The sequence below is a fragment of the Rhinopithecus roxellana genome, chromosome 18 (genome assembly GCF_007565055.1).
Source record: "Rhinopithecus roxellana isolate Shanxi Qingling chromosome 18, ASM756505v1, whole genome shotgun sequence".
NCBI lineage: Eukaryota > Metazoa > Chordata > Mammalia > Primates > Cercopithecidae > Rhinopithecus > Rhinopithecus roxellana.
In genome coordinates, this window is record NC_044566.1 from 93,464,970 (window position 1) to 93,485,339 (window position 20,370).

Below are 20,370 nucleotides of genomic sequence, written 5' to 3' on the forward strand. Positions count from 1 at the left end.
TGCTTCCAATATGGCGCCCTGTTGCTGTGTCCTCACATGGCGGAGGGCGGAAAGGCAAGACTGGAAAACTCTCTCTGAAGCCTCTTTCCAATGGTACTAACCCATTCATGAGGCCCAGCCCTCATGACTTAACCACTTCCTACAAGGCCCCACTTCTTAATACCACCGCAATGGGAATTAAGTTTCAACATGAAGTTTGGAGGGGATACCACATTCAGACCATAGTACTACCCAGGAGTGACCTGTGACTGGCTAGTATAATTCAAAGAAACTTAAACATCACATTTCTGTGCTCCACATAGAACATGCACTAACAATAGCCAAAAGGTGGCAGTGACCCAAATGTCCATCAACAGATGGATGGATAAATAAAATAGGGAATATGCACACAACAGATTATTCAGCCTTAAAAATGAATGAAAATCAGATACCTGCTATAACATGGATGCACCTTGGAAGATATTATGCTGAGTGAAATAAGCCAAACACAAAAGGATAAATATGTGATTCTATGTATGTGAAGTAACTAGAGTAGTCAAATTCACAGTGAAAATAATGAGAATGGTGGTTACCAGGGGCTGGGTGAGGGGGAAGGGAACAGGGAGTTAGTGTTTAATGTGCACAGGGTTTCAGTTTGGGAAGATAAAAAAGTTCTGAAGATGGGTGGTGGTGATGGCTGTGCAACAGTGTGAATGTACTTAATGCCACTAAACTGTACACTTAAAGATGGTTAAAACGGGCCGGGTATGGTGGCTCACGCCTGTAATCCCAGCACTTTGGGAGGCCGAGACGAGTAGATCACCTGAGGTCAGGAGCTCGAGACCAGCCTGGCCAACACGGTGAAACCCTGTCTCTACTAAAACTACAACAAATTAGCCGGGTGTGGTGGCGGGCACCTGTAATCTCAGCTAGTCGGGAGGCTGAGGCAGGAGAATTGCTTGAACCCAGGAGGCAGAGGTTGCAGTGAGCCGAGATTGCACCACTGCACTGCAGCCTGGGAGACAGAGCAAGACTCCATCTCAAAAAAAAAAAAAAGTTAAACTGGTAATTTTCTTATATATAATTTACCATAATAAAGAAAAAAAAATCCACTAAATCTTTAGAAACACTCAAAATATTTCATTTCCTAAATCTCTTCTTTTTTCCTTCTGAAAATTTGTATCAGGCACTGCCAAGGATTGTTTTAGGTTCTGGATATATAACAGCAATGGAATAAACCAAGTCCCTGCTCTCATGAATATCTGGGGGCTGGGGTAGGGTACAGGCAGACAATAAACAAATAAGCATGTGATATGTCTGGTGGAAATGGGGCAATAGGAAAAAATGAAAACAGCAGCAAGGGGACAGGGGGTAGTGCAGAGGCTGGTAAGGGGGTGGAGACTATGTTGTACAGGGTGGTCAAGGAAGACCTCTCTGATCTGTGACATCTGAGCTAATACACAAAGGGACAGTGCTTCAGGCTGACAACACAGCCCAGAAGAGGAGGCCGGTGAGGCTGCAACAGGCTAGGGAGAGAGGAGGTCATACAGAGGGCTGGAGCGCAGAGCTACCTCTTCAGTTTCTCATAAACTTTTAAAGGGACCGTTTATAGGTCAGTATAGAAATATTTCCTCTACCATCCATGTGTCTTTCATTTGCCTTAAAATGAACAGAAAAAACAACTCTTACATCTTCTGAAAGAGGCATTTGTGAGGGCCGCCTGCAGACTGCAGAGACTGCGTGCATCTCCCATTGCTAGAGCACCCTCCAGTGCCTCACTACGAAAACAGCACTTGGCATGAGGTTTTCTGTTTGTTGTTTTCATTTCCTAAACTTTTATTTTTGGCCACAGAATGTGGGCATATCAACCTTCTCACAAAGAATACTGTGAGACTGAGTAAGAAGACAAGTCAAGTGTATGCTTTCAAACAAGCCTGCACTACTTCCAAAGTGGTATAAAATATATGTGTGCAATGATGTTTTTAATGACCATACAAACTTTCAAAAGCTCCACAGAGAGGCCCTTATTAGGAAAAAAAAGTGCCAAATTTTAGCAATGTAGAACTGTGAGTTAAACAGTGAACACAGTCTTCCACTAAACTAAGACCCTCATTTTACTGGGGGCGGCGGGCAACGGGACAATGAAGTAGCAAGTATTGTCTTTTACACTTTTCAATATCTGGGGTTCTGAATATCAATACTGAAAAGTGTCCTGCAAATACAGACACCAGGGTCATTCTTCCTTCTCATTTAGACACAGTGAGGAGAAACAGTTAAGACAGACTTGCCCACCCAAGTACTCTCTTAAAATAGAATCCTCACTTTCTAAGGAAACTTTCATTCCCTTGTTATTATTATTATTATTACTATTGACACAGAGTCTCGCTCTGTCACCCAGGCTGGAGTGTAGTGGTGTGATCTTGGCTCACTGCAACCTCTGCCTCCTGGGTTCAAGCAATTCTCCTGCCTCAGCCTCCTGAGTAGCTGGGACTACAGGCACGCACAACCACACCATGCTAATTTTTGTAATTTTAGTAGAGATGGGGTTTCACCATGCTGGCCAGGCTGGTCTTGAACTTCTGACCTCAAGTGATCTGTCCACCTCGGTCTCTCAAAGTGCTGGAATTACAGGTGTGAGCCACCAATGCCCAGGCCATTCCTTTATTATTAAATAGAGCACTTCTGCCAATCTCAAAGACCTAACTAAGAGAAAGATGTTAACATGTGGTGTAGTTCAAAAGAGGTTCATGGCCATGTACAGAAACACCCACGGGCGGGTCCAGTGTGACAGCCAAGGCTGTGGTAGCCAACAGGCCTTTTTAGGTCTGGTGCTGCCAGTCAGGTGACCTGCGTGACAGTCTCTGCCTACTTCAGTGTTCATGGGTCTCCTAATGCAAGGCAATGGGACAGATGAACCTCCAAGAGGCATACACCATCCAGGGATATATCGACACACCCTTGTGGAGGGTGATTTGTCAGCAAGCATCAAAAGGCTTCAAATGTCTGTACTCAGCAAGTTCACATATAGAAATTTACCTCCAAATACTTAAGTAAGGGTATCCACAGAGATTTGGGGATAGGAACATTTTTCTCTGCATTTCCCAAGAAAACCTGGAACCAGACTTAATGAACAACTGTGGTTATACACATACAAATATATATGTGCTAGAGTCATGTGGAACAATAGTGAACATCATCACTGCTCCTAGATTAGGTTAACATCCTTAAATGTAAACAAAATATAAAAACAGCTGGGTGTGGTACCACATGCCTACAGTCCCAGCTACTAGACAGACTGAGGAAGGGCTACTGGTGCCCAGGATGTCAAGGCTGCAGTGAGCTGCAATAACACCTGCAAATAGCCACTGCATTCCAGTCTGGGCAACATAGCTGCACCAGTCTTTAAAAAAAAAAAAAAAAAAGCCGGCGCGGTGGCTCACACCTATAATCCCAGCACTTTGGGAGACTGAGGCAGGCAGATCACGAGGTCAGGAGTTCAAGACCAACCTGACCAACATGGTGAAACCCCATCTCTACTAAAAATAAGAAAAATTTAAAAATTAGCCATGCCTGGTGGTGTCTGCCTGTAATTCCAGCTACTCAGGAGGCTGAGGCAGGAGGAGCACTTGAACCCAGGAGGCAGAGGTTGCAGTGAGCTGAAACTGTGCCACTGCACTCCAGCCTGAGCGACACAGCGAGACTCTGTTTCAAAATAAACAACAACAAAAAATCAGAGCAGCGAAATTAACAGCTATTCTAAACCTGGTTTATGGTGGAGAGGATGGGGTGAGGAAGGAAGGAAAGAAGGAGGGAATGAATCTCAAGTCTGCATCATTCAGGTGCTATTTAACTGATAAGCTCTAACACATTCAAGTAGCAACATGAAATAAATTAAACCTGTTTGAATTACAGTGGATTTAAATTCATACCCAAGTGACCTATATGAAAACACAAATATTATTTCCTTGATATCTTCTTTATTGTCTAATAAAATTCTAAACCTCACAGGATCATGAGCAATGTGTGGAATTAATGAGCAATGTGTAACAGCAGAACACAGCTCCAGCTGCACTCAGGGTAGGAAAAAATGTTGTTTTTATAATTAACAACTTTTTATATGTTAAAAAAGTTAATTAAACCTACTAAAAGCTCCTCCCCAAGGAGCCCAGCCTGCTTTTCCCAGCCTTCTTAGAAACCTGCATTCCTAAAATTTCAGCCACCAGCACCTACGGGCTTCCTCACAGGGAGTCACGCATAAAATGGCAACTCCTACAGAGTGACCACCGCCACATTTAGTAGGAAACTGTGTGACCGAAGGCTGTTTTCAGAAAGTGTATCAGTCAGACCGTGGCTGTTCCGAAGCTATCACTGGAGACTGCTGAGGCTAAGTGGTATCAGCTGCCCTGAGGGCACTCCCTATGGATATGGGTCATGTCTTGGGACAGGCTCACCCAGCCATGTCTGTGTCCTCACCTTTGAGGCTTCAGGTGTGCCTCCTGAGAACATGCCACCTACAGATATGCTGTTATTAGCAACTGACTACCATGAAGTATTTCTAGACGAATGAAGCACTCGTGTCACGCAAACATTCTGCAGAATTCAGGCACTAAGGAGAGGTCCTTGCAAGGACAGAGTCTTCACAGCAGCCACAGTTACTCAGTCCAGTCGGGTCAAGCATGTGGCATGAAACTGTCCTCAACTTCCCTCTGGATCCATGGGACAGAGAGAGGCAGGGAGGGATCTCTGCAGTAAAGAGTTGATCTTCAGGTCCCAGTCTCCCCGACTCCTTGGCCTCTCCCACAGAAAGCATGTGGGTGACCCAGTTTCTTCTAGATGGCTCTGGTTCACGGTAAAATTCTACCACAGGATAACAGTATGTAGGAGCATGAGCCCCACACAGCTGCAACAGAGCCAGAGGCCAAGGTGAAGCCGTTCAGTAGGCACGGCACAGCTGAACTGTTGGCAGAGACCTCCCTCGCAGCTACACCTGCCCTGGCAGGTGCAGCTCCCAATTCGGGACCAGCCACCACAGCCAGTTCTTGCTCACCAGTTTGGCTGCTGCCCACTGGATTTTGCTCAGGGAAATCTGATTTCCCACCAATTCCACTGTCCAGCCCAGGCATGTCCCTACCCCTAGACTACTCCCGGTCTGCACACTGTGCATACAACCGCCTTCCTGGTGTTCCCTGCTCCCTCAGGGTCTGCTTTTTCTCTTCAGCCCCACTCTCAGCAGCGGCTGTTCTTTCTCCATTAAAGCATTCTGAACACTCTCTCTCCATTCTAGAATGGAGGCCATTCCAGAAGACTGTTGCTCCAGTTCTTGAACCTGAGGTCTACCATCTTCGACCACTGGTCTTTTTATTCTTTCTGTCAATTCCTTTTCTTCTGAGCTCTGTATCCTGCCCTGTACTCATCCCCTCCAACTCCATCCTCCTCCCTGTTCCTAATAAGTACCGGTCTTCATCCACAGCCCTTTACTTCTCCACCTCTGTGGTGAATGGCCACCCTGGTTTGCTGGGACCTAAGGGGTTTCTGGGAACATAGGACATTCCATGCTAAAACCAGGACAGTCCCAGGTGACTGACAGGATTGGTCTCTTTACCTCCCAGGACCATTTAAAATGACTTTCTGCCTCACAATCCAAAATATCATTTTTGTTTACACATCCCCTTTCTCACCATGCATTTGGGCAACTGAAGTCAACTTCTAATGATACCAATAAACATTTAAAAATATCTAACACTTCACATTGGCCTTTTAATGCCAGTTCAAGTAGCAAAGAACACACATGCATCCTGACTCTGAGTTAGTTCTTTGCAATGTGATTATTTTTCCATTTCTCAGTCATGTTTACCCTGTCTCCTTTTCAGTGAGGATTCTCCCCTTTCTCGCTCACTGCTTCCATTCTTCTCTGCCTTTCTCTCCCCATCGCTCCCTCTTCTCCCACCTCCGTCCTCCCTTTGGGTCCCTTCCCTCCCTTTTTCCTTTAGTGGCCTCACAGCAGTACAGAGGGACAATAGTGGTTGTCACGGTAACCTCAGGAGGCTTCAAAGATGAAGCCAATCCTACAAAAGGCCTGTTGGGACCCTGACAGGTAACCCCATCCAGGCCCCTCAGCCACTTTCCATGCCCCCCGTTTCCTCACACACTGTCCCCTTCCTGTTGACCCAGAGTCTCAGGTACTTAGCTTGCAGTTGTCGCCTCTCTAAACTGCCTTCATTTTTTTTTTTTTTTTATCAGATTCCTCTCCACCATGGCACTGCAAAATGTGAAGTCCCTTCCTGTTGACCCAGAGTCTCAGGTACTTAGCTTGCAGTTGTCGCCTCTCTAAACTGCCTTCATTTTTTATCAGATTCCTCTCCACCATGGCACTGAAGAATGCGAAGTCCCTTCCTGGCGCATTCCTTGGCTGCTGCCACTGAACACACACAGCCAAGGAGCCCTTTTGCTTTTGGAGTCTTACTACTGAATACTTTAGAAAACAGAGTATCAACATAAGACATTAAAAGAGATGACAGGTACCAGAAATCTTGCAAAATCTGCTAGAGGGAATTAAAACAATCCTTAGAGGAAATTTTATTATTATTATTATTATTACTACTATTTTTAATAGAGCCTTGCTCTGTCACCCGGGCTGGACTGCAGCAGTATGATCACAGCTCACTGGAACCCCAAATCCCCAGACTCAAGGAATCCTCCCACCTCAGTATCCCTAGTGGCTAGGATCACAGGCACAAGCCACCACATCCAGCTAATTTTTAAAACATTTTTGGCCGGGTGCGGTGGCTCGAGCCTGTAATCCCAGCACTTTGGGAGGCCGAGAAGGGCGGATCACGAGGTCAGGAGATCGAGACCATCCTGGCTAACACGGTGAAGCCCCGTCTCCACTAAAAATACAAAAAACTAGCTGGGCAAGGTGGTGGGCACCTGTAGTCCCAGCTACTCGGGAGGCTGAGACAGGAGAATGGCGTAAACCCGGGAGGCGGAGCTTGCAGGGAGCTGAGATCCGGCCACTGCACTCCAGCCTGGGCGACAGAGCAAGACTCCGTCTCAAAAAAAAAAAAATTTTGTAGAGACAGCATCTCACTATATTGCCCAAGCTGGACTTGAACTCCTGGCCACAAGTGATCCTTCTACCTCAGCTCCCAAAGTGCTGGGATTATAGACATGAGCCACCAAGCATGGCTGAAAAGTAATTACTGAGTGCTTATATTTAGAAAGTAGACCCCGGATGGGTGCAGTGGTTCACATCTGCAATCCCAGCACTTTCGGAGGCCGAGGTAGGTGGACTGCTTGAATCCAGGAGTTTGAGACCAGCCTGGGCAACGTGGGGAAACCTCATCTCTCCAAAAATACAAAAATGAGCCAGACATGGTAGCTAATGCCTGTAGTCTCAGCTACTTGGGAGGCTGAGGCAGGAGGATTGTTTGAGCCTAGAATGTGGAGGTTGCAGTGAGCCAAGATTGCATCATTGCACTCCAGCCTGGGTGACACAGCGAGACCTTGTCTCAAAAAAAAAGTAGAAAGGTCTAAAATTAATAATTTAAATTTCCACCTTAAAAAACTAAAGGGCAAATTAAACCCAAAGTAAGCTGAAGGTAGGAAATAATAAAGATGAGACTGAAATCAATGAAACAGAAAACAGAAAAAAAAAAAAATAGAGAAAAATCGATAAAATCAAAAGATAGTTCTTTAAGAAAAGCAATACAACTCGAGCCAGACTGATGAAATAAAACACAGAGAAAAAAGAATTACAAATATCAGGGATGAAAGAGGACACATCACTACAGATGACACAAACAGTAAGGAGATGACAGACTAGAGGCAGGGGTAAGAATTAATTGCAAATGGACTCAAGAGAATTTGGGGGGGGTGATAGAAATTTGGATGGGGGCCTAAAACTGGATTGTAGTGATGGGTGTATAAACTTACTAGAAATTACTTAATCATACACTCACAAAGGGTGAATTGTGTGGTATATACCTTTGTAGGGCTGTAAGAAAAAGGATAAGGACTCAGCATGAACAACTCTAAGCATGTGAATGTGACAACTTAGATGAAATGTACATAGTCCTTCAAAGATACAACTACCAAAGCTTACTCAAGAAGAACTAGATAATCTGAATAGCAATATGTCTATTAAAGAAACTAAATTTGTAGTTTAACACTTTTTCCACAAAGAAAACTGCAGGTGCAAACATATAGAGGCAAAATCTTACCAAATTTACACAAATGATCCAGGAAATAGAGGCGGGAACTCTCCAACACATCCTGGGACCGTCAGCATCCTAACACCAAACCCAGACCAAGGCAATATCAGAAAACTATAGGTTAATATTCCTTATGAACATAGATACAAATAACGTTAACAAAATTTTAGCACATGCAATCCAAACAATACATCATGATCACTGGAGTTTATTCCAGGAATGCAATGGTCAGCTTAACGTTTAAAAAGTCAATCACTGTAATTCACCAAATTAACACACTGAAGAAGAAAAGCCTTATGATCAACACAACAGATACAAAAAAAAAATTTATAAATTCAAATCCATTCTTGATCAAAACTCCATGCAGGCTGACTTCAGGGAAAACTACAGAAAAAGGACCTCTGAAAATCCCATCCTCCATAAAATCAATGAGAATGTTGGCAAAAATGGTCAGAATCAACTTTTGCAGAATTCTAGAAATTAAAGACTTGCAGCAATACAGGGATCATTTATTCAAGAAAAATGGATGAATCTCAGGAAGAACGGCAATTGTCGTGGCAGTTTAGTTTACACTATCCGTTTTCCCCAGCTCTATGGTAGACTTAAAAATCAACAGCCCCCATCACAGCGAAAACCAGCAGCATGGCAGCCACTAGACGGGGGAAAGCCCCATTTCTGGAAAATGTCACTATTTGACCTGTCTTGTGATTCCTTGACAGACCCTACTTGCAAAACTGTTTTTATTTGACCTGACTCAGAGCTTGCACAGTGGGAACAGTATTTTCCCAGGGCATTTGTCCAAACAATCAGAAGTACTTATTTAACATCACAGCTACTTGAGATGGAAGATAACAGGGCAAACAACCAGCTAACCAAAACACTTAAAAGGTAAAAATGGAGAACACGATACCCATATAGAACTCTAAAAAGTTGTGACACGTTCCTGAGACTCTAGGAGGCCACACACATGTGCAAGGCTGTATACCTGCTAAGGAAAGACCTTAAGAGATCATGTCTAGCTAACCTTCAGTCTCTGTGTAAGAAGGAAGTGGAAGAAGCAGGGGCAGAGTAGCAAACTGTGGCTGAATGTTGAAGACATATCCTGACACACACAGAGTCCCTCAGCAAAGACTAGGAGACTTACTGCTTCCAGGAATTTAAGGGAATCTTTGTCTAATTGTTAGACTACTAAGCTAACCAAGCGGAGACCTCAGTGGTCACACATGACAAAGAACACAATGCAGAATTAGTTTATTAAAGTCACTGAGCAAACAACAACCAAAAACCATGGGAAAAGGGAGAAATCTGATTTCCAGAGTTGCCCCATTATATGACTTAAAATGTCCAGTTTTCAACAGAAATATACAAGACATGCAAGGAAACAAGCAAGTACGACTCACACGCAGAGGAAAAAAGTAGCCAGTACAAACTGTTCCTGAGGAAGTCCAGATGCTGGACTTCCTAGTTAAATCATCTATCTAAAGTATGTTCAGAAAACTAAAGGAAACTATGCATAAAGAACTGAAGGAGGCCAGGTGCAGTCATTCATGCCTAGAATCCCACTGCTTTGGAGGCCAAGGCAAGAGAATCATTTGAACCCAGGAGTTCAAGACCACCCTGGGCAACAATGCAAGACTCTGTCTCTTCAAAAAATTTAAAAATTAGCTGGGCATAGTGGCGTGTGCCTGTAGTCCCAGCTACTAGGGAGGCTGAGGCAGGAGGATCACTTGAGCCCAGGAGCTGCAGGCTGCAGTGAGCTATGATCGCACCACTGTACTCCAGCCTGGAGACTCTGTCTCTAAGAGAAAGAAACAAAAGAGAACTAAAGGAAGGTATGAGAATGATGTTTCAGTACACAGAGAATATCAATGAAGAGATAGAAAGTACAGAAAAGAGCCAGGCACGGTGGCTCATGCCTGTAATCCCAATACTATGAGCGACAGAGGCAGGCAGATTGCTTGAGCCCAATTCGAGACCACCCTGAGCAACATGGTGAAAACCTGTCTCTACAAAAAAAATAAACAGTTAGCCAGGTGCAGGGGCGCACACCTGTAGTCCCAGCTATGTGGGAGGCTGAGGTGGGAGGACGGCTTAAGCCCAGGAGGCAGACGTTGTAGTGAGCCAAGATAGCACCACTGCACTCTAGCCTTGGTGACAGAATGAGACTCAGTCTCCAAAAAGAAAGAAGTTCTGGATTAAAATGAAAATGATTTGAGCTGGACAAGGGAGGAATCAGCAAACCTAAAGACAGGTTGGCCGGGCGCAGTGGCTCACACCTGTAATCCCAGCACTTTGGGAGGCCAAGGCAGGTGGATCACGAGGTCAGAAGATCAAGACCATCCTGGCCAACATGGTGAAACCCCATCTCTACTAAAAATACAAAAATTGCTGGGCGTGGTGGCACGTGCCTGTAACCCCAGCTACTCGGGAGGCTGGAGCAGGAGAATCGCTTGAACCAGGGAGTCAGAGGTTGCAGTGAGCCAAGATGGCACCACTAAACTCCAGCCTGGTGACAGACCGAGACTCCATCTCAAAAAAAAAAAAAAAAAAAAAGACAGGTCAATTGATATATATCGTCCAGCCTGAGGAACTGAAAGAAAACTGAACAGTCTCAAAGACCTATGGGGTTCCATCAACTATACCAACATACATGCAATGGGAGCCTCAGAAAGAGAAGAGAGGGATGAGAGAGCAGACTTTTTTGAGAGAACAATAGCCAAAAACTTCCCAAATTTGATGTATACACATCCAAGAAACGCAACAAACGCCCAAGAGGATAAACTCAAACAGATTCACACACATCACAATAAAACCACTAAAAGACCAAGACAAAGAGAAAATCTTGCAAGTAAAAAAAAAAAAAAAAAAAAGAAAGGGAGAGAGAGCGATTCATCACTTACATAGAACCCTAATAAGATTAACGTCTGAATTCTCATTAGAATACTGGAGGCAAGAAGACAGTGAGATAATACACTTTAAAATGCTCAAAGGAAAAAAAAATGCCAATCAAGAATCTTATATCCAGCGGGTAGACATGTCGAGAACGGAGCCAGTGTGCTAAGGCGGGTGAAGAGCACTGTGAATTAACCCCCAGTGCTGGCGTGGGGACTGTGCTTGCTCACCGGACCCGCTACTGAACAGTCCGCAGAGGCTGGCCCCCTCAAAAGGAGCCAGAAAAGGACCCTTCTGGACCAGCCTGGATACACTGCCTGAGCTGCTCCTCTGGGGCCAGAGGTGACTCCCACAGCCAGGGCCCTGTGCCAGGGACAGTGGAGGAAATGGGAAAGTGGGATGCATACGATTAGGTGGGTCCTCCCATAGGTGGGTGACTGAAGAGGCACAATGCAAGAAGACGTAAGAAGTTCAGACCTGGCCGGGCATGGTGGCTCACGCCTGTAATCCCAACACTCTGGGAGGCCGAGGCGGGCGGATCACCTGAGGTCAGGAGCTCAAGACCAGCCTGGCCAACATGGTGAAACCTCATCTCTACTAAAAATACAAAAATTAGCCAGGCGTGGTGGCGGACACCCTGTAATCCCAGCTACTCCGGAGGCTGCAGCAAGAGAATCACTTGAATCCGGGAGGCGGAGGTTGCAGTCAGCTGAGATGGCGCCATCGCACTCCAGCCCGGGTGACAAAAGCTAAAAAAAGAAGAACTTCCAGACCACCAGGCTGGCTGTAGTGGCTCACGCCTGTAATCCCAGCCTTTGGAAGGCTGAGCAGGGTGGATCCTTTGAGGTCAGGAGTTCAAGAATGGCCTAGTCACCATGGCCCCTGTCTCTACTAAAAATACAAAAATTAGCCGGGGTGATGGTGCACACCTGTAATGCCAGCCACTCGGGAGGCTGAGGCATGAGAATCGTGGAGGTGGAGGTTGCAGTAAGCCGAGATTGCACCACTGCACTATAGCCTAGGTGACAGAGTGAGACTCTGTCTCAAAAAATAAAAATTAAAATGAAAGAAAGAAAGGAAAGAAAGGAAAGAAAGGAAGAAAGAAAGGAAAGGAAAGGAAAGGAAAGGAAAGGAAAGAATGAAAGGAAGGAAAAGGAAGAAGGAAGGATAGGAAGGAAGGAAGGAGGAAGGAAGGAAGGAAGAAGGAGGCAGAAGGGAAGAGAGGAAAGGAAAGAAAAAGAAAAAGAAAGAAAGAAAGAAAGAAAGAAAGAAAGAAAGAAAGAAAGAAAGAAAGAAAGAAAGAAAGAAAGAAAGAAAGAAAGAGTTTCAGACCAGGAGCCGTAGACTTAGTGTTTGAACCAAACTCTCTCATTACTGGTCATAGAGCTTTGACAATCCTTAACCTTTCTGACCCTGTTTTTCATCTTTATAAACATGACACCCAACTTCTTCACATGGTGGTCAAGGGAAACAAATAAGACCATGTATGTGCCCACGTACCTAAGCGATGGGCAAGTGCTAGACCAGCGGTTCTCAGAGTGTGGTCCAAAGACACCTGAGGGGGTCCCTGAGACCCGCTGAGAGGGTCTGCTTGGTTCTCCCTTTCCCAACTAATATCTGCATCTGCATGAGCCCAGCATTTCTTTCAAATACTTCCTCCAAAACAGCTTATATGAGACTCCAGCTGTCCTTTATTAAACCAAAGAAATTTTCAAAAATATAAAAACCAAGAGCCAATCTTCTCACTTTTGAGAATATTTTCATTAAAGTGTTATTTGTATTAAAAGTTAATGGGTTTGTTATTAAGTGAATATTTTTTAAATTTCTGGTTTAATTCCTCATACCACAAAAATCAATAGACATAAGAAAAGCTTTCGGGGTCCTCAAATTATTTTTAGACGTGTAAACGGGTCCTGAGACCAAACCATTTGGGAACCGCTGTGTTAAACGAACCGCAGGTGTTCTTCACCAGGCGAGCCGCCTCTCAGAGATAAAGATTAGCGCGTTCACGTTTGCCATTTGTGGGAGGCAGGCAGTTTTGTTCCTCGGGGTTGAGTCCAGGTAACTCGACTAAAGTGTGTACCCATTTTCCGGGTGCAACAAGGTCCCACCCACAGGGAGGCGCGGGCGGCAGCGACCTTGGACAAGGTCGAGCCAGCGCGAGGGAGGCGCATGGTGCTCCCGTCCGGCTGGGTTCCCATGAGGGATTGGGGAGGCCGCGCCCGGCCCGCGGGGTTGCAACGGGAGCCCACCCGCGGCGAGCCGGGCCGGGAAGGCGGGGAATGGGAACCTGCACTCACAGCCTCAGCAGCGCCGCCGCCGCCGCCGCCGCTCCGCGCGCCGCCCTCCGCAGTAGACGTAGCGCCATCTTCCCGAAGCGCGCGCCCCGCCCTTTGCCCTTGGCCACGCCCACCCCACTTTCCACTCCCCCACGGCTACACCCCAGTCCCAGTCACCGCCTCGCTCTGTCTTCGCCCCGCCCCGCCCCGCCAGCCACGCTCTCCTTCCTCCCAGCACCCGCTCTGCCCCGCGGCCAGTCCCGAGGTCACCTGCCCCTCCCGGCCAGGGCTCAGGACCTTCGTCCCCGCTGTCATGGGGGACAGACCAGAGGATCTGAATGGATGGCTCCTCTTTGAGGGGCCTCTCTGGTGACCGAATCCAACTCTCCCTGAGCTTCTGAGTTTTTGAGGCAACTGTTGACAGACTGCGTTTTCCCAGCCAGAAGAGCCAACATTTCTAGGGATTTCTTTGCAGTTTTTGTTGTTAAAATACCGCCTAACACTTTGTGAGCCCCACCACGTTCATATCTTGGTTAGCAATTAATCTAGAGTGGTCAAAGAGAATGCAGGAAGGTTGCATCCTGGAACACACATGCCTGCAATAGGTCAGAGCAGCTGTTGGCACTCTCTGGGCAGGGAAACTGGCAGCAGCTCTTTATTCTGCCCCCTGCAGTCGTTCTGCAGCGGTGAGAACGCCGAGGCGTTAAAACAGGCTGGGCCCTGCACCTGCCTCTTCTTTCACCTTCCCTGATCCAGCCGGCCTCCACCTGCCGGTCTTCACCTGCCCGGGCCCTTGTTACCCCTTAACCATGTCTTTTCCTTCGCGCTCAGCATGTTTCTTTTTCAGCTGTGACTCCGTTCCATTCATGCTCTAAACTTACACCTGAAACCATTTCTCAGAACCTTCCAGTGGAAACTGACTTGTGCTCTTGGATGCAAAATGTGGCCGTTTCAACAAACAAAACCCTGTTCAGCCAGAGTGGGTTCCAAGATTTGGAAAAGTCCAGGTGACTGGGAACATGGATGTTAAACTTCTGCTGAGCCTAAGAATTGTTATATTCGATACCAACAGGAGAGACTGCTCAACCCCTTGGTGCCCTCCCCCAGCTCCCACGCCTGCTCCACCTCAGGCCTCTCCTGTCTACTCAAATTTGGTCACTTTCTTGTCACCACCTTAGTCCCAGCCAGTGCCCAGCCCAGCCATACTGAAGACTGAGGCAAAGGCAATTTCAGTTACACCAATCCTGTCTTTAATTAAAATTTTGATATTTTGTTCATAATGGGATTTTTCCATTATCTTGGTTTTTAGTTTAGAATATTACTTTTTTTTTTTTTTTTTTTTTTTGAGACAGAGTCTTGCTCTGTGGCCCAGGCTGGAGCGCAGTGGCACGATCTCGGCTCACACAGTGTAACCTCCACTTCCTAGGCTCAAGCGATTCTCATCCCTCAGCCTCCCGAGTAGCTAGGACTACAGGCAAGTGCCACCATGCCCAGCTAATTGTTTTGTACTTTTAGTAGAGATAGGGTTTCACCATGTTGGCCAGGCTGGTCTCAAACTCATGGCCTCAAGTGATCCATCCACCTCAGCCTCCCAAAGTGCTGAGCTTACAGGCATGAGCTACCACGCCAGGCCAATATTACTTATCTTAATTACTGAGACTTCTCTTTAAATTTTGCTTCCCAAGCTGGTGCTGCACTCGCCTCACTCAAGTCTGCTTCTAGCCATCATCATCCTTTACCTGGATTATTTCAAAGCCTCCTTGCTCCCATTCTTCCCTCCTACAATCACCCCTTTGCCATACAACCCAGCTGACCTTTTAAAAGCATAACATAGCTCCTACTTCCAGAGTTGACTTGCTGTGTGACTTTGGTCAAGTTTCTGAAGCTCTCTGTTTCCTCATCTATAGAATGCGGTATAAGTATCTCATCACCTCATAGGGTTGTTATCATGATAGACTGAGTTTACACATACATAGAAAGAGAGTGCACACTTAAAATCTAAGCAAGTTCTCAGTAGTGTTAACTATTCCTCATTATTATTGTTATTGCATCACTTCCCTTCTTAAAACCCTTTGGTGGCTTTAGAATAAAATCTGAATTCTTCCCCATGACCCTTAAAGCCTCACATGGTCTGGCCCCTGCCAGCCTCTCCAATTTATCTCCAGCTCCACTTGTCTTCTGTCTGTGTTTTCTAAGTCCACGAGGCTCTCTCCCACCGTGGGGCCTTCACACATGCCGTTCCTCATCCCCAGAATGCTCATGGCTACACCTGCTCATCCTCCAGGACCTTTAGCCTACATGCCACCTCCTCACAGGGGCCTGTGCTAATAACCTAAAGATCCCCCATGGCTGTCACAGTGCCTGGTCATCTCCACCACCATATCGATATATCAGTTTGTGAATTTATTAGGTTGGTGCAAAAATAATTGTGGTTTTTGCCACTCAAAGTAATGGCAAGAACAATTTCATCTTATATGTATTGAATACCTGCCAGGTATGAGTCACTGAGCTAGGTGCTGGGAGCACAGCAGCGACAAAACGTACAAGGTCCCTGCTCTCAAAAAACTTACAGAATTGAAAGTGATGGCAAAAACCACAATTACTTTTGCAACAACCTAATACTTCTTTATTGTGTCTTTCCCCAGCAGTTCTCAGAGGGTGGGGTGGGATGGGATGACTAACCATCTATCAGGTGGGCTTTGGGATGCAGTGTTGTCATTTAAGGGGCAGGGCTAGTGATGTGCTGGGCAGCCCCCTTGGGAGAAAAGCTGTTGTCTTAACTTAGAAACACCTTCTGTGGGATGAGACCATAACTTCTTTGAGAGCAGGGACCTTATATTTCTTGTCGCTGCCGTACCCCCAGCACCTGCTCAGTGACACATACCTGGCAGGTATTCAATACGTATAAGATGGTGGCTCACACCTATAATCCCAGCACTTTTGGAGGCAAGGCGGGCAGATCACCTGAGGTTAGGAGTTCAGGACCAGCCTGGCCAATATGGTGAAACCCTGTCTCTATTAAAAATATAAAAATTAGCCAGGCATGGTGGCGGGCACCTGTATTCCCAGCTACTCAGGAGGCTGAGGCATGAGAATTGCTTGAACCTGGGAGGCAGAGGTTGCAGTGAGCTGAGATCGCACCACTGCACTCCAGCTCGGGTGACAGAGCGAGACTCCATCTCAAAAAAACAAAACAAAACAAAACAAAAAATATATATATATGATGAAAATGTTCTACCAGCCTCATTACAGTTGAAAATTGCTATGTAACTAGTTATCCTTATTTAAAAGGCCTCGGATCTAAAGTAGGTCCTACTATGACTTATTTGCTAATTGGTTCAATTTCAGATTCTGCTGGAAGGAACTGTAGCTGTGCCCATTCTCACCAACAATGGTATGGGGTTATTGAGTTTCTTCAAAAGATTACTGACTCATGCATTTTGCTAATCTGTAGGTAGGTTAACGACTGTTTCCTAATGCTAGTACATGTTAAAATAAAGCTTTATTAACTTTACATAGCATGTGGGTATCTGGAGGACACATGTATTAGTCCGTTTCCACACTACTATAAAGAACTGACCAAGACTGGGTAATTTATAAAGGAAAGAGCTTTAATTGACTCACAGTTCAGCATAGCTGGGGAAGCCACAGGAAACTTACAATCATGGTGGAAGGTGAAGGGGACGTAAGGCACCTTCTTCTCAAGGTGGCAGGAAGGAGAATGAACACAGGAGGAACTATCAAACTCACTGAGTGAGTTCTCCGATCTCGTGAGAACTCACTCACTATCACAAGAACAGCATGGGGGAAACTGCCCCCATGACTCAGTGACCTCCACCTCGTCTCTCCCTTGATGCGTGGGGATTTGGGGGATTATGGGGATTACATTTCAAGATGAGATTTTGGATGGAGATACAGCCAAACCATATCAACATATTTCCAGATATAATAGAGAAAGGGATCCAGAGTTCCTCCTTTAGGGTAGTCAAATCTGTCTTTACTCACAGCCTCTAAAACTGAAAAGAAAAGTACCAATTTTCCAAGAGCATTAAGAGAGCATATGAAATTTAGTAGGGTGAATAATTTCGAGATACACTATCCTGTTGAGCTGAGCAGTCTGGAGGAATAGGCACTTGGCAGAGACGTGGGAAAGAAGGATGGGGTGGGAGCATACTAGGGATAGGGAGCAGCCCCTTATGCTCTAGAGGTTTGATGTTTCTAGCCCACCCATTCTAGGTTTATGGGCGAGGCCCCTGTAATAAAATTCAAACTAACAAAAGAAAAACATATGAATGTATTTAATGTAAATTTTACGTGACACGGGAGCCTTCATATGAAAATAAAGACCCAAAGAAAAAGTGAAATGTATATTTTTTCATTCTTAGGTTTAATGAAGAATGGACAGTTGTGGAGAAATGTGATTGGAGGGCAAAAGAATCTGATATAATGGTGATAGCCTGGAAGAAACTTAGCAAGGCATGTTTACTCAGGCTCTTCTCTGTGTCTTCACAGACAAGGGTGTTCCTTTCCTCCACCTAAAGGTGGGGGAGGCACTTATCCAGTGAGAATCTTATAATGAGCAGGCACGGTGGCTCACGCCTGTAATCCCAGCACTTTGGGAGGCTGAGGCAGGCGGATTACCTGAGGTCAGGAGTTCAAGACCAGCCTGGCCAACATGGCGAAACCCCCTCTCTACTAAAAATACAAAAAAATTAGCTGGGCATGGTGGTGCACCCCTGTAATTCCAGCTACTCAGGAGGCTGAGCCAGGAGAATCTCTTGAACCCAGGAGGCAGAGATTGCAGTGAGCCGAGATCGCGCCATTGCACTGCAGCTTGGGTAACAGAGCCAGACTCCATCTTTGAAAAAAAAAAAGTCTTATAACCTGCTTCAAGGGAGAGGGCAGGAGAAAAGTCAGACAGACCTTCCTGCTTCTGCTGTTTTTCAAATGCCAAGGTGCCATATTTTGAGGAAGTGTGTCTTGAACCCCATCAACCACAATTAAAAAAATTTTTTTTTTAATGTTTTAGAGATGGAGTTTCACTCTGTCACTGAGGCTGGAGTACAGTGGCGTGATCATAGCTCACTGAAGCCTCGAACTCCTGGGCTCTGGTGATCCTCCTGCCTTGAGCCTCCTGAAGAGCTGGAATTACAGGCGTGAGCCACTAAGCCTGCTCAAACAATTTTTCAAAGAAGTCATCTGTGTAGTGAAAGAGGTAGACAGATAAATGGGGAAAGGATGGGTTCTGTGGTCCACTGGTGGTATGGGGGAAGGGGTACAGAACTGCTGCAATTACTTCTGCATGAGAGGGCAGGGAACTGGGGGCTTTGCAGAGCAGGGAATGGAGACCTGGAATGTGGTGGAGACTGAATCAGTGAAAGTCTTTAGAGGAAGAGTAGAGCGGGCAGAGAGAACACAGCAGGGATCCGAGGGATTGTCTGGGGCCAGACTGTAAATGACCTGAATGCTCAAATTTTAGCTAATGTGGCTCTCAACAAATACAGGTCCCCTGAAGAAATGAGTTACATTTTCACCACGTGGTCTTGTAACTGTGATGATCTTGTAATTGTAATTGTGATAGTGAGTAAGTAAATAACTCTCACTGTTAGTCTTAGAAATATTTGGGTTTTGTATTGGCTCATTTTTTGGCAAATAGGCACATCCAAGGAGATATTGGACGAAAATAGCTAATCAACCTATGGTTTACTGTAACATGTAAATAACTTTCACGTCGCAAGGAGCAGGAACGATTAGGAAAATGAAGCTGGATTCTTCTTTCGTGATCAACACCAAAGGCTCTTTATCAGAAGCCAGTTTTTCCTTCCTTTTGGTGTCTGGCCGATACAGGTTATTTTCACCAAAGTTGAGTCTCAAAGGCTGAGCAGGACCGGTGTCACTGATTTAAGACATCAGAATACTGCACTTAGAAAGAGGCATATTAGAAGTTCTGTGGAATGATTTTTAAACAGTGGCACAGATAGAACTCCACTCTGAGATCATCCATCCCTCCTGCTGCTATGATACAAAACCCTCCTAGCCTCACCTCCTGGCAGAGCCGCCTTTGATAACACTGATGACTCTGTCTGGCCTCCTTGGGGAGAGAGGAGGGGACTGTCTCTCAAATTTAGGCCAAATACAGAATAACTAACGACCACCTTGTGGCCCTTCCAGGCCGTAGCTTCCTCTGTCTAAACTAAGGGAGTTCGTCTTCATGACCTCTAAATCCTTTTCTAATCTCAGCCCCCAAAGCTGTACTGTAGCTCCCCCTAATGTCAGCAGGTGGATGGTTACCCCCACACGCCTCAGGACTCTCCGGGGCCCCTTCCCTGATCCCTCTTCCCTGATCCCCCACCCCGATCCCCCCTTCCTTTTTTCATAGCACATCTGCTTCTAGTTACTGGAGAATGTACTTAATGTATGATGTCTCTGTTGAACATAAGACTTTTGGGGGAAGGGTTTTGGCCTGTTTTGTTCACCAATGTATCCCGAGCACTTGAAACAGTGCCTGGCACCTGGCGGAGACCTAAAACATATTTATTGAATTCAAAGTGTTGATTCTTGAGCCATCTTCTGCCAAATTAATTTTTTTTCATAATTTCCCCTGTTGTTTTTCACTTACTTTGTGGGTTGGTCATTATCTTGTTCCCCAGTGCTGATTCTTAATTCCCTGGTGTGGTCGACTGAGTGATGGCCCCATAAAAATGTCCACATCCTAATCCCCAGCACCTATGAGTATGTTACTCTGCGTAATGAAGTTAAGGATGTGAAGTTAAGGATCTTGAGATGGGGACATTATCCTGGATTATCTGGGTGGGCCCAATGTAATCACAGGTTCTTCATATTGATAAAGAGATAGAAATTATAGAAAAGGGCTGGGTGCAGTGGTGGCTCACACCTATAATCCCAGCATTTTGGGATGCCGAGGTGGGCAGATTGCTTGAGCCCAGGAGTTCAAGACCAGCCTGGGCCACATGGCAGAACCCTGTCTCTATTTTAAATTATAAAAATAA

General features: G+C 45.7%; 1 protein-coding gene across 3 annotated transcripts in view; it reads right to left on the reverse strand.

Annotated features, from left to right (window-relative positions):
• The window catches only part of CLYBL (citrate lyase beta like), a 317,902-nt gene extending 304,449 nt beyond the window's left edge, over positions 1 to 13,453 (reverse strand). For all 3 annotated transcript variants that reach the window (XM_030922041.1, XM_030922042.1, XM_030922040.1), the window contains exon 1: positions 13,382 to 13,453. In XM_030922041.1, the coding sequence (XP_030777901.1) occupies positions 13,382 to 13,449 (68 nt within the window). In that variant the 5' untranslated portion in view covers positions 13,450 to 13,453. The remainder of the gene's footprint in view (positions 1 to 13,381) is intronic.
• Between the last annotated feature and the right edge of the window lie 6,917 nt (positions 13,454 to 20,370).